Source organism: the organism of the source record quoted next, unplaced genomic scaffold (genome assembly GCF_019419815.1).
Source record: "Pyrus x bretschneideri cultivar Hongxiangsu unplaced genomic scaffold, Pyrus_bretschneideri_v1 Contig31, whole genome shotgun sequence".
Taxonomy (NCBI): domain Eukaryota; kingdom Viridiplantae; phylum Streptophyta; class Magnoliopsida; order Rosales; family Rosaceae; genus Pyrus; species Pyrus x bretschneideri.
Genome location: NW_025999624.1, coordinates 2,623,996 through 2,638,663, shown reverse-complemented (window position 1 = coordinate 2,638,663; position 14,668 = coordinate 2,623,996). Strand labels below are relative to the sequence as shown.

General features: G+C 34.2%; 1 protein-coding gene across 1 annotated transcript in view; it reads left to right on the top strand.

Annotated features, from left to right (window-relative positions):
- Window positions 1-8,145, top strand: part of LOC103929557 (ankyrin repeat-containing protein P16F5.05c) — a 35,997-nt gene extending 27,852 nt beyond the window's left edge. Inside the window, exons 2-7 of the mRNA XM_009338771.3 lie at window positions 4,265-4,353; window positions 4,443-4,530; window positions 6,017-6,081; window positions 7,629-7,697; window positions 7,779-7,828; window positions 7,928-8,145. Coding sequence (XP_009337046.2) covers window positions 4,276-4,353; window positions 4,443-4,530; window positions 6,017-6,081; window positions 7,629-7,697; window positions 7,779-7,828; window positions 7,928-8,039 — 462 coding nt within the window. The 5' untranslated portion in view covers window positions 4,265-4,275 and the 3' untranslated portion in view covers window positions 8,040-8,145. The remainder of the gene's footprint in view (window positions 1-4,264; window positions 4,354-4,442; window positions 4,531-6,016; window positions 6,082-7,628; window positions 7,698-7,778; window positions 7,829-7,927) is intronic.
- The last annotated feature ends 6,523 nt before the right edge of the window (window positions 8,146-14,668 follow it).

Below are 14,668 nucleotides of genomic sequence, written 5' to 3'. Positions count from 1 at the left end.
AATTTTGATTTAATAATTTTTTTAATTATTTTAGCCATTGGATTTAATTTGGACCATTGGATCCTTTTGTACCGTTAAATTTGATCACAACCTTTAAATTAATGTATTTAGGAATTATATTTTAAAATAAAAAATTGAATCTGAACGTTGTATTAACCAACAACCCAATCTTTATAGCCGTCAGATTACAAAATAGGCTTTGAGATGGGATGAGGTGGCAGACAAAGCTGTCAGCAGTGGGTTTCACCCACTATAGCTTTGCCGTGTGCAGGAAAGTGGAGCTCGTCTGGGTTGTAATAGTCTTCAATTTCTGGGTGCATTCACCTCCATCGTGGGGGACCTACCACTAACCTGCCTTATTTTTTAGCTATATCTACCCAAATTTAAGTTTTAATCCAAATTTAAATTTTGGCCTAATTGTTGAAAGAGATTTGGGGGTTTTAAAAATAAAATGTAGGTTTTAACTCAACCATTAGAGTTGTCACTTTGTACTACGGTTTGGTAGTCTTCCTCTTCATTTGTAAGTGAAGGATTTTAGGTTCGATTATTGACGAATTTGAATCATATTATTGCTAGCTTATTGTGAGGCTTAGCCCACTTCTCCCACCCCTTAGATAATCTCCAACCCTTGGGCTAAAAGCAAAATTTTTTAGCTCAGAAACAGCTCTTCCATTCCAACCCTTCTAGCCTAAAATTTTAGCCTAGGATTATTAAAGAATGAACTTAGGCTAATTTTTTTTTTCTTAAATTAACTTTAAAAAAAAATTATGTAGACTATCGTAAATTAATTTTATGAACATTTTAATCTAAAAATATTTAAATTCCGATAAATATTGAAAAATTTCCATTGCTTTGTCATCCTATGCAAAAAAATACATAAAAACAATTGGTTTCAAAATAACATTATGCACATGACAAATAAAATATCAAGAAAAAAACTCACAATTTCTGTGGTGCTCCTTCCACTAGCCATGCCAACCACAGCTCTTTCCAAGCTTCCCTTCCATAAAGTGCATGCTTTGTTGATAGTCTTCCACCGATCGTAAACACCACCACCGTCCCTCCTGCCGCCGTTGCAGTTTTCATGAAACTTTTCAATGATTTTATCCCACAAAACCTTTTTATTTTGATTCGTGCCAACTGCACCATCTTCGCTAACAGAAACTCATGTCAAGTATAAAGCAACATCATCCTCACATGTCCAATTACGACCTCTAATATGCTCTCTTGCCATGTTGAACGATTTGGAAATGGAAATAAATGGTAGAAAGAAAAATTGGAAGAATTGTAGGAGAAAATTGAGTTTTGTGTGGATGTTTGAACAAATACAGAGGTATTTATAGAGTTTTTGGATGAAATTTAAGTTAAATAATTTTTTTTAATTATTTTAGCCGTTGGATTTAAATTTGGGCCGTTAAATTTGATTATATTCGTTCTTAGTCGTTGGATTCAATGCATTTTAAAATAACATTTAAAAAAAAAAAAAAACCAAATTTGAATCTGGACTGTTGGATCAACCAACGGTCCAAAAATGCTAGCTGTTGGATGCAGAAAAGAGCCGTTGGGCTCTGGGTTGTGGCCCACAGTGGCCTTAATAGTGAGCCCCCTCTGTCGGGCGCTGAAGGCTCACGGGCTGCGTGAGGCGAGTGGGCGAGTGAACGGACCGAGAGTGGGGTGATTTTGGGCAAGTCTATGCGTTTGTGGCTAAATTTTGGGGGGTATTGGGCCTTGGGCTAGATATGTAGTCTTAAAATAAAATATTGTTTGTTAAAAAAAAAAAAAAAAAAAAAAACAAAACTACTCAACCATCAGAGTTTATCTTAAGACCATCTCCAATGGTGACCTAAAACCTAAATTTTCCCTTTCCCCCCCCCCCCCCCCAAATCCACTCCAACCCAAAACCTAAACTAAACCTAAAACCTAAAACCCAAAAGGAAGGCAAATACCAGCCACAATTTAGCCCACAAATTCAAGTGGGACCCACAGATGAAAGTGAAATCTGGGCTGTGAAGCCTACACCCCAAAACCCACCCACGTGAGGCTGTACCCCTTGCGTGTCAACATCATTGTAGCCAACGACTACTTTTCTTCATCCAACGTCCAGTTTAATTGGACCGTTGGTTAATCCAATGGTCCACGTTCAAATTTTTTTTTTTTATATTTATATATTTATTGAATCCAACGGCTTAGATCGAATATAATCAAATCTAATGGTAAAAAAAAAAAAAAAAATCTAACGGTCCAAATTTAAATCCAACGGCTAAATTAATTTAAAAAAATTATTTAACTTAAAATTCAACCAAATACTCTATAAATACCTATGTATTTGTTCAAACATCCACACAAAACTCACTTTCCCCTACAATTCTTCCAATTTTTCTTTCTACCATTTCTTCTCATTTCCAAAATTTTCAAGATGGCAAAAGAGCATGTTAGAGGTCGTAATTGGACCTTTGACGAAGATATTGCTTTATGTTTGGCATGGATTTCGATTAGCGAAGATGGTGCTGTCGGCACCAATCAAAATAGAAAAGTTTTGTGGGGTAAAATCATTGATAAGTTCCATGAAAACTCCAACGCCAGGTTGAAGGGAAGTTGGTGGTGTTTATGATCGGTGGAAGATTATCAACAAAGCGTGCACTTTGTGGAAGGGAAGCTTGAAGAGAGCCATGGTTGACATGCCTAGTGGAAGGGTCGACTCAGAAATTGTGAGTTTATTTGTTGATATTTTAGTTGTCATGTACATAATAGTATTTTGCAACTAATTATTTTTATGTATTTGTTACATAGGGTGACAAAGCAATGGCAATTTACAAGACAAGAACTACACCAAAAAATCAAGCTTTTAAGTTGCATCATGCTTGGAACATCCTCAAGGATTGTCCGAGGTGGGGAACCGATGCGAACCAACAATGTGGAAGATTATTTCATAGTGAAGCCCCACCCCCAAATGATGTTAATGAAGGTGTGAATTTTACCGACAATGAAGGTGTCGAACAAATGACCCCAACTTCTTCTTTTGCAAGGCCCCCGGGTAGAGATAAGCAAAAGGAAGCAAAGAGAAAAGGGAAGTCCCAAGATCCGACACGTGCCTAATTTGCTAGCGAAATGGCAATAATGAATGAAAACCAGTGCCGTCGGCAAGAAGAATCGGCCCAAATGCTTTTGGCCATGAAGGAAAAAGGGATAGGGAGCAAGAAAGGTACGAAACTAATTTGATAATGGAGGACCTCGACAAATACACTCCAGAGAGGAAGAGATACTTACATGGTAAGCAAAAGGAAATTTTACGAAGGAATACCACAAGGAGTATATTTCAAGATGATGATTCATCTCAAGACTATCACCAAGTCCATCACCAAGTCAAGATGGTGAATATCATTATTAAGTTTATGTAGTCTATGAGTTTTCGATTGTATTAAGTTTATGTAGTTTATTAATTGTTTTTTTTATTTTTTAAGTTTATGTGGTTTATTAAATGTCGTTGGTATTAAGTTTACGTGGTTTATCTTGATTTTCATGTATTGATTTAGTGATTTTTCAAAATTTATCGGAATTTAAATATTTTTAGATTAAAATGTTCATAAAATTAATTTAGGATAGTCTACATAAATTTTTTTTTTAAAAAGTTAATTTAAAAAAAATAGCCTTAATTCATTCTTTGATAATCTGGAACTAAAATTTTAAGTCAGAAGGGTTGGATTAGAAAAGCTGTTTCTGGGCTAAAACCTAAATTTTCTGGGCTAAATATTTTTAGGTTTTAAGTTACCATTGGAGATGGTCTAAAGGACATAATAATGAGATTTCCAGTTCATAAAAAAAGAAAATAATAATAAAATAAAATAAAAAAAAGTTAATAACGAATTGTCCATATTGTGAAAAGTTGAAGGACCGGACTTAAATTCGACCATAATTGACGAACCAATTCTCCAGTTATAGCCGAGTTACGACCGAATTTCTCTTGACATAAACATCCACCCACTCTTTGACGCTAGTGAACTATCTTTTGCTGGGTAAGCAATCCTATTTGGTTTTGCTCATTCTTTTGTTTTTTTAAGGTAATTCAGCAAATCCAATAGCTTTGGTATTTTTGTCCATTTATTTGCCGATAAATTAATCTTTCATTTCTCTTCTAGAAGTTGAATTCAGGTTTGAATTTGGGTTTAGGGTTTAGGGTTTAAGCTGATGCAAGTGATTGTCTTTATGCGGTGGGTTTTGGGTTTTGGGTTTTAAGTTAATGGAAGCGATTGTGTTGTTCTTGTAGGGCGGTGGCAAATGGGGGAAGGGAGAGATAAAGTTGGTGATTCTCCAGTCGAAACGGCATCATTGGAGAGGGTACAGGCCTTGCTGGAGGTACCCAACTCCCTTCTCCAAAGCATCTGATTGTGCATTAAGATATTTATTAGAGATATAGATCCTTTTTTTACGATAAAAACTGGCAGGCTGCTAGGTACGATGACATGGATGATCTTAAAAGCTTAGAGTCTGCTGGTCTTTCTCTTGATTCTAAGGATCTCCACGGCCGAACAGGTTATTCATACTTTCTATTGTTGGTTTAAGGAATTAACAGATTCAACATGCGATGCCACTTTGTGGTTTCATCTACTTCTTTTAACTTCCTTTGTTTGTTTGCTTTCCTGGGAATAATCACTTGTATCCCATGTAATAATGTTGGAACTTGGACTAGCACTGGATAGTCGCCCTTTCTTTCTTCCTTTCTTAGTTCTTGTACTAGTTGGTCTCCATAAGGTTGATACTGTAACGAACAGAGCAATGATCTGCCATCAGCAGTGCTTTAGGAAAAATCTCAAAAATATTTCTATGGTTAACATATCTGAGATTCAGCGGGTAAGGTCACTTTTATGTACCCTCAGAGTCAGAGGTTTGATAACATTGATAACAATCTGTAAATCTTGCGAAGAAGGTAGAGAAGTTGAAGAGATGCAGGAGTGGTATTGGAAGAACAGGGATCTCAAAACCTAATTTATCTTAGGTTTTCCATTTCATCAGAAAATAGTTAGGCGTTAGCATATTTGAGAATATGAGGGTTGAAGAGGTGGATTATTTGATAGTCTTGTTTTTATTGTATAATTTGTTTATAGATAAAGTCTTGTTTTCAAGAAAGGGGATGATCCCTCTACTCTTTCTTAACTGTGGGTGAATCAGTAACACCTCCTGAACAGTAGATTCCAAAGTCCAAGGACTACACAAAAAGCTAGAATTTTAAGTCATCTTTCTGGTTCAATGTTGCATTAGTTATGGGTTGCATCCTTCCCTCTTCCTTGTTCTTCTTTGCAGACTTCGTCTCCTTTGGTTCTTCTTTTCTTCCCTATCATGACTTTAACTGACATTTGACATGTGGCCGTGAATATTCCTTTGTTTCTTGGATAAGTGGCTTTACTTTTGGCTTGGGCTGAGATTTTTATAATTGGGTTGATTATTAGTGTATGTCCTCCCAATTAAGGAGGCGTGTTAGTTACTTTGAAATTTATCATATGCTGAGCTAGATTTTGTGTTTATGCAGTATGCAACGAATATCCTTTTCTTTTCCTTTCACCAAATTTCCAAATTCTATTATTGCCTTGCTTCTTAGGATGTTTATGGTTTCTAAACTAGTTCAAACAGCTGACCAAAATGAAATTTCATTCCTTGATATGAATTAATAAAGCATAACAAACCTTCAGAAATTGATGGTTTTTAATATGTCATGTTGCCATTTTAAAGCTTTAAGTGAGAAATTATTATTCGTTAGGCTTAGTTTTCTGCCGTTATCTTCTTTTGGTTCTTGGTCAAGGATTTGTAGATTATGACATTCATACAGGGAAGCTAATATAATTTATACTCGCAAAAACAAATACTTCTAAGTTGAATTTCAAGACTTTGATGTGAATGTTCATTTATTTTATTTTATTTTATTTTTTCCATTTTTAATTGTTATAGTTAGTGATAATTAAGCTATAGGTCATCTACAAGCTAATGCAAAACTGTGTTTGAATTAGTTATGGTTTAACTGCAGCACTACACATGACTTCTGCTAATGGGCATCTTCAGATTGTGGAGTATCTAATCAGTAGAGGAGTGGTGAGGTTTTTTACTTTGATACTCTTTTGATTGATTGAAGTAGGGATAATGGTTTTAACTATTTACTTAGTGTTTTACATGGATAGCATGTAATTGATTTAGAGATAATATCATCAATTTGATCTTATGCTATGAGTATGACTAGCTAGCTCCAAAAGAAAGAAAGAAAGAAGGCTAAATATCCAAAATGCTCCCTGAGATTTGCATAATCAATAGAAATGGTCCCTAAGATTCAAAATCAATAGAAATGGTCCCTGAGATTGTACACCATCCATGATTTTGGTCCTTCCATTAAAAACTCTTTTGGGCAATTTTCAAAGTTTCATAACTCAATCGATTTTTAACCAAATTCGACCCATAATATATCAAAATGATGATAGGGAAGTGTAGAATAAGATTATACCTATTTGGAAGCCAAATGGTTGCCGGAGATGGCCGGAAAATAGCCTGAAAGATGACTGGTTCGTTGGAAAACTGGAAAACTCGCTGGAAACTGGGTAAACTTTAAACGTTTATAACTTCTTCAAAAATGAAAGTCATACTTCTCGATGAGACGAAGATAATGATACATTTCTCAACGGCCAAATCACTCATTGAGAAGTATGATTGTTGTTTTTGAATCACTCGATTTCGTTGACTATTGAAAAAATTATGAGCGTTTAAAGTTTACTCAATTTCCAGCGAACCAGTCATCTTTCAGGTAATTTTCCGGCCATCTTCGGCAATCATTGGGCTTCCAAATAGGTATAATCTTGTTCTACACTTTCATATGTTCATTTTGATAAATTATGGGTCTAATTTGGTTGAGAATCGATTGAGTTACAAAGCTTTGAAAATTGCCCTAAGAGTTTTTAACAGAATGACCAAAATCATGAATGGTGGACAATCTCAAGGACCATTTGTTGGATGTGCATTCATCTTAAGAATACATTTTCGGATGTGTATATTATTGATTGGCTTCTTAATGCAGAAAGTTAGTCAAGCTAATTCAATGTTTTAAATCTATGTTTGATGCATAATCGTCCAAACTGAACTCCCCAAGGTCGGTTGTGACTTATTTAAAATGATCTATAATAATGTCTAAGGTCAATTAGGAAAAGTGAGCGAAGATGTGAAGTATTGAAGAGCTATTCAATCCAACTCCTTGTGGATATAAGTCCTTTTACCATGGCAGTTTGGTTTAATATATTCATTATATCGTTGTGGACTTTAATCTATGTGTTGTGTTCAGTTGGGGTTACTATAGTTACATTTTTAGGTGGATGACTCATTAATCGATCAATACAATGAAATTCTAACAAGTTTGCTTCAACGTATAAGCTTGCATCTTATTACTGAAGCAATCACTTTAGCTGATATAAAGCATTTACGTAGAGTCTGTCCCTCATTTAAAGTGACAAATGTTTTTGTTTTCTTCTTGAAGCTTTAAGTTTGTTTATATAATTTCCATTGTGATATCTTGGAAAAGATTGACTGCGTGCTGTCCATCTTCTAGTTGTGATATGTCGTTATGGTAAATTCTAATTAGTTTGTAATGCTTGTGTAAGGATCTGAATGCTACAAATGAGGAGATGAATACACCTCTACACTGGGCTTGCCTGAATGGACATGTTGAGGTTATTATTTTAGTTGCTAGGCAGTGGGCACAGTTATATTCACTTGTGCTACTTCATTGTTTAACGTTTTTGCCTTTGCAGGTGGTTAAGAAATTGATCTTAGCAGGAGCAAATCTTAGTGTATTAAACAGGTAAGCATTGTAGCACGTGAACTAAACCCTGAACTTATTTGAAAAAGCAAGTTTATACACAGTTTACTATAACAACGGTTGTGGCGTTGTTATCTTCAGCTACGAAAGGACTCCAGTTGATGAAGCAGTGAGCAGGGGAAAGATGGATGTTCTGGATGCCGTTAATGCAGCGGCTGCCCAAGTAGAGCTTCGTGATGTCAGCGTGTCCTAGTGTACTATTGAGCCCCCTAATGAAAATGATTTATGATAATAGTGATAGATGTTATCTTCTTGTAGAATGCAAGCTTTGATATGAAATAATGAAGGTTTTGGTGATAGCTGTAAAACTAGAGAGGGTCAAATGCGTCTTTGGCCACTGTGTTATTGCCTTCATCTCTGTTTTGGTCATTGTAGTTTTATCGAGTACAATTTTGAAAGATAGAGAGTAATGGGTGGATTTAGAAAATTGTCCCCAAATTTATATTTAGGAAAACTAATAAAACATGTTTCAAAACTTTCAGTCTTAACCAAAAGTATTCGAATAACTTTATTTAATAGTTAAGACAAATCTAACATCAAACCAGTCTAATAAAACTGGCCCAAGCAATGAGTTTTTTATTTTACCCTCATGGCAAACCATGTTCTCTTAAAACTAAATCAAGATCTAACTACTCCTCCATAGGAAGAAAAGGCCATCCAACGCCTTCTCCTTCATATGAGAAGTCCTTAAATTCATTAAATCTTGTCAAGTTCCTCCCTACCATAAGATTGGAATCTATTCTAATGAATTTTCGTTCAATATAACATTGAAAAACAATTAATGAAGATAAATTGAAATTAAGAGCTCAAACCTTGCTTTATAAATTATATTGGACGGTGATTTTAATCAAGTGCCAATGTACCAATCAACTTTTTCGTCTATTTTCCATGCGTCTTTTCTTTGCTTTTTCCGATAGCTTTTAAGACAAATGTATATTTTAAGTACTAAAACGTTGTAAGAAGCCTGGAATCCATGAATAAAGGTGTGCGATGCTTCCAATGGTGCGCATTGCATTGATGCTTTTCCAATTCAAATATTTTGGCATTTCTTTTCAGTAGCAATTCAAGGCAATCAAACATTCCTGAAAGTGAAAGCATTACTATAATTGGAAGCAACTGTGCTCAAGTCACTACACACACTCACTCTCTTTTTAATTTCAAAATATAATATTAACGATATCCTTTCATTCAAAGAGAGGTTCTTGTGTGAGCCAACTGCCATCCAATGTTTAAGTTAGGACTTAGTAGATAAAATGATTGCAAATGCTCTAGTTTTCTAGGAGGAGAACCATTTAGCTTCCATATATAGTTGATGGTTGTGCCTTTATATAGCGTCAAGTTCTAGTAGTAAATACAGAAAAAAATCGCAATACCATTGCTTAAAGAAAATGAGTATTGAGGTTTAATTTTCCTTCTTCTACTTTTTGTATGTAATTTAACTTCCCTGACTACATTCTATATGTACATATAAATGCTTGAATTTGGTATGTTTAGGCACGTCATTTAATTAATATATTCAACAATGTATAAATTATAATTCAACTGCTGTATCGGAAATACTTTTCTTTTTCTTATATAATTTAAACTATTGTTCCTCTACCTCTTGCTTGATCACTATTATGTTTTGAGCATAATTTCTATCGGAATTACAATTATATAATCCTGCTTTGGAATCACATTGGTAATGGTCTCCAACTCTATGTTTGAACGAAGGACTTAAGTAGATATGATTAGTTTCATTTTGACGTATCCCCGTGTCGTATCCTCGTGTCCGTGTTAGTGTCCATGCATCGTAGGGTACGGGAAAAGATTGTCGATTAGGTTAGATGGTGATCAAACGCAAGTGTCATGTCTTAAAGTGGCTTTGGTTGGAATGAAGAGAAGAAGTGGGTCGAGGTTGAGAGTGATGATGCATGGAAAGCTCATACCATTTTCTTTTCATAAAAAACAAGAAAATTGTGCTTCTAATGGGACTACTGGCCTGCCTATTTATTATTCACTTCCTTTTTTTCTGTCAAATAAATTGTTTTTACTGTCATTATATATGTGACCTTGTTATAATGTTGGATGTATTATTATATTTTCTATCGTAGGTACATAAATATGCTAATGAATGGAGAGATAGACCTTTTCCAAGGTTTGAAAGGTTTTTGTATATCTTTGGCCAGGATCGCGCAACTGGAAAAACAACTTTAGCTCTTTCGGAGATGGTTATGGATGATGATGAAGAGATGGATGCATCTGAAACTAACATTGGGTTAGAAGGGAGTCATCAAACTAAAGTAGCAAGTAGCAACTCAAGCTCATTCTGATTCATCATCCACTTTCTACAAGTAGGAAAAGAGAAAGGCCAAACGAAATTTTGGATGGCTTGGCCAAATTGCTAGTGTACCAAAGAATATGGTGGGGGGGTCATGATTTTAAAATGGTAAAGTTGGTTGATAGGTCGAAGGCGCATTGCGAAGATGATCATAATTTGTCCATAACAGTCCAATGAACTGGGATTCAAAGCCTAACCAATCCATAACAGTCCAATTCTGTTTCTACGACCTGTTCTCATCCATCCCATCAAAGGAGCCCTTGGGGGGTGTATAGGAGCTCAACTAGCAAAACTATGGGCGCAAGAGAGGTTTCAACAATTTTTCTATTTTATTTTTAACAACCGAGAATAGACAAAAGGTTGCTATATTTCCATTAACTCGCTCAATGCCACGTCTGCCCAAGTTAAGAAACTAAAGAATAATATTTATTATAAATGCGCACTATGGCACAATATTCTAACCACAACCCTAGCTAGCTCTAGCCAGTTAATTTCTTCTTTCCAAAACCCCGCACGATATGTACCATCTTAACCCTAATTACAGAATACATGCATGCTCACACTCATGTCATGCTCATGCATGGTTCAGTTCAGGAGATATACACCTTCAAAATAGACCATACATCAGGTAGCGATCTAGGTTTTATTCATAACTTGTTAGTCCGTAATGAAGAAAGCTGAGATTCCATCATAAAACCAATTGACAATATATAAAGTAGTCCAACTTAGTTATAAACTCATGCAATCCCTCCTCTTATCAATGTAAGACTCATTTTCAACACGTAACTCCTAAAAGTGAAATAGTTTTATCACAAATTTAACAAAAAGATGTACAGTCATTGGTCTTATTTCAAACAAGCGGACTATTCCTAATAAAGCCTCACAAAATTGAAATTGTATGTACTTAGAGAATTGTTATTAGTACTTTAAAAATCTTATTCTACACTTCAAACTTTCTATATTAGGAAAGAAAAATACACTCGTGAGGAGTGTAGAATGAGAGTTTTGGAGTAGCCAATAACACTTCCTATATTTATCCTTAAAGTAATTACTTAGGTCGTAAAGGTATTAATCCATATCAAAGGGGTGAATGAGCTCATTAACCTAAGAAGTGGATTCAAGTATTATTCATGGAACAACTACAGAAAAACTTGTGCATATATATGATTTAGCTAAAAATGGCAAAGATACATGCATGAAGCCGAAACCCTGGACACGACAATCCCAACGAATAAGAGCCAAAAACAAAACCCTAGCTAGACAACCGAAGAAGGGGAACAAATGGAAAAGAAAGGAGCTAGGTTCTCATGGAGTAGGATCCTAGGGATAAGTTCATCTTATACATTCATTAGTCATCTTACGGCCAAAAATTATTTTGAATTTTTTATTTAAAATTGAACACAAACAATACCTAACAAAAACTGGCTGCACAATATACGATGAACAAATAGGATGAATTGATCCCTAAAATCCTCATAAAGAGTATCCAGAGAACATCCTCATCCGGTTCTCATCTCATGGAAAATATTAGAAAGGATATAATATAGGGTTTCTCAAAAAAACCTTCTTAATCGATTAAGAAGAATGGGCAGGACAGCTTCTAGAAAGGGTATACACACAAAACTGCAACTTACAAGTAGAAATGATTTAATTCATCATCACCATGATACATATTATTAATTAAATAAATACATAAGCAAAATGATTGGAAATAAATCATGGAACAAGCACAAAGAGAAAGAGTGTAGCAAGGATAAACAATAATGATTTTTTCCAACTTACATTTATGAATCAAATCATGAGCTGCAAATATATGAAGCGCATGGATCTGAAGGATGAATAAAACCCGAGTAAAAAACAATACAGTTCAGGTACTGCACAGTTAGTAATAGAAAATAAACAAACACTTACAAACAATGCTTTTCTATATGGAAAATGATATATATATACATATATGTATATAATGCAGCCAACAAGAAGACGGGACAAATGTTACAAAGATTAACAAAAAAAATTTATATGAATCAAGTGGTTTAGCAACTTAGCATTAGGATAGATCAAAGAATAACAATAGGTATTCATAAATACAATACATAGTTAAGCTATATATAACTCAAGATCATAAATGTGAATCAATAGTTTATTTTTCAAGCGGTAATTTTACTCAAAGCTATACTAAGAGGAGGGGAAAGGGTTTGAACTCAGAACGCAGTGAGTCGAAGATGACTACATGCCAAAATAATACAAATTTAATATGTTATTCACTCATCAACAAAACTTCCAATCAATCATTTTTCACTTGGGTACCTAATATCGATATGAGCTCCCAAATTCAGTTCCAAGAGAGACTCAGGAAAAATAACAAAATACAAAATATATATTAGGAATAGCAGTAAGAAGATATATATATATATATATATATTACATGTATAGAGGAATAGCTAATCAAAACTGGGCATGTCACATAATTAAGGTGATTATACTTAGAAGAGGTGATCATGTGCAGCATAGTAAGAATTAATATAAAACAAAAAATGAATGTGAACGAAATCCACATGATTAAACCAATCTAGTAATATATATTTAGTTCAGACAAGCAAGGGGGACAGCATGTGGGAGAAAGAGAAAATCTAAGTAATAAGCATTGAATTTGGACACCCTCCTTCATTAGCCCTTAATTAATCAACACTAGTCAACATTTGTATGCAACATTAATTTCAACTAAAACAAAACAAATCACCCAAATCTACGTACGGTAGCATCAATCACAAGAAACCAAATAAGTATTCTGGATAACACTTATCTAGCTAATTAAGCACAAATATATATTAAACATATACAATTAAGGAAATTAATCTTATAGCAAGCATTCAAAGGAGGAAGAAGAATACAGAATGTTTTTTCTGTAAAATTCATATAAAGATCACTATTGGGCAAGAATATTGTACCACCTAGCTAGTGCCATATATATGATCCGAAATTTTAAAAGAGAAAAAGAGAAGTACAAATTAAACTTATGGGGTGGGATCCGCTTCACAAGATGTGAGACAACCAATAATCGATCGGTTGTGCATTGACAGTCTGTCTCACATCCCTTGAAGCGAAATTTTGTTCCTCCTAATAAGCACACATGTATACATTAGGACACGATAACCACATACCCTTTTCTTATCCTAACGCGTCTTTACTAATTGTATTGAATATACCAAACGGATACAACCTGACATGATTAAACATGAATGTACAAGGGACCAAAAATACATGGAAATTGAGTAGCATATAAAATAGCAATATAAAAGGTTGGAAGTAATATATTAGATTTTGTGTATATATACACACACACATATTTAAGAAGCATTTGGCATACAAGAATACAAAGGAGAAACAGGTGACATATAATGTTGGTGAACGCATGCAAATGCACGATTGTCCAAAAACAGTGAAGGGAGATTCTAAAAGTAGTAAAGTGAATGGAAAAGGACACGTATAAAATGCTTTTTCTTCTTTGGTAACATTACAACTACTCTCATTCCCTCATGCTAAAAAGTAGCACTACCAAGTCTACCATTTCCCACATTTACTTCTACCCTTGATGATCCATGAACAAGCTAGACTTAGCATCATGTGTACCATCTCTCTAATAGAGATAAGATCCATATGCGTTGGCAAATCTTATCTCTATTAGAGAGATGGTACAACTAATGGTACAAATAGATGTTAAGCGTAGCATTATTCAAAAAAAAAAAAATATATATATATATATATATCGGGAAGGAAAGAAAATCTGCTACTTCAGTGAAAATATTAATTTGGCCCTAATATCGAAAATATATAGCTGGAATAATAAATACCAGGTCTAGCACAATTATTTGGATATATAATTTCTTTACTTTTTCTTTGCTTATGAAAAATAATTAAGAGAATACTTTACACTGTAGATTTCACCTTTGACAAGCAAAGTTTAATGAAAAGAAAGACCAAGAGGAAAAACAAGCAGATGAGAAGAAAGCAAAATGCAGCTTCTATAAAATGCAGTTTGTTATGAGAGTAGTGCTAGGTAGACTAAATTTGCAAACTAAATGATGTGTCACTAATAGAAATAAGCACGTTAATCAACACTTAAATAACAATCTAATCATCAACTTCTACGTCATTTAGTTTACAAGATTTAATTTACAAATTTAGCCTCCCTTATAATCCACCTAGAGCATCTTATGCAAATGCAACCAAATAGAAACTAGAAAGTTAGAAGCCGTGAATCTGAAAACAATGAAGGGGAGAAATTAACGGCCTAGTTGATAACTATTTCAGCTTTCACTCGTTTGACAATTGTTTAGTTTATAACAAAAATTTGAAAATTGAAATTCATAATTTGAAAATTCGAAAAATGTAGCTATCAGTTTTTGGTAACAAATGACCTTTCATTTTTCAAAAAAGAAAAAGTGAAAACAAAATGGTTATTAAACGAGTTATAGACATGTTAGTAGAATGCAAGTTTCAAA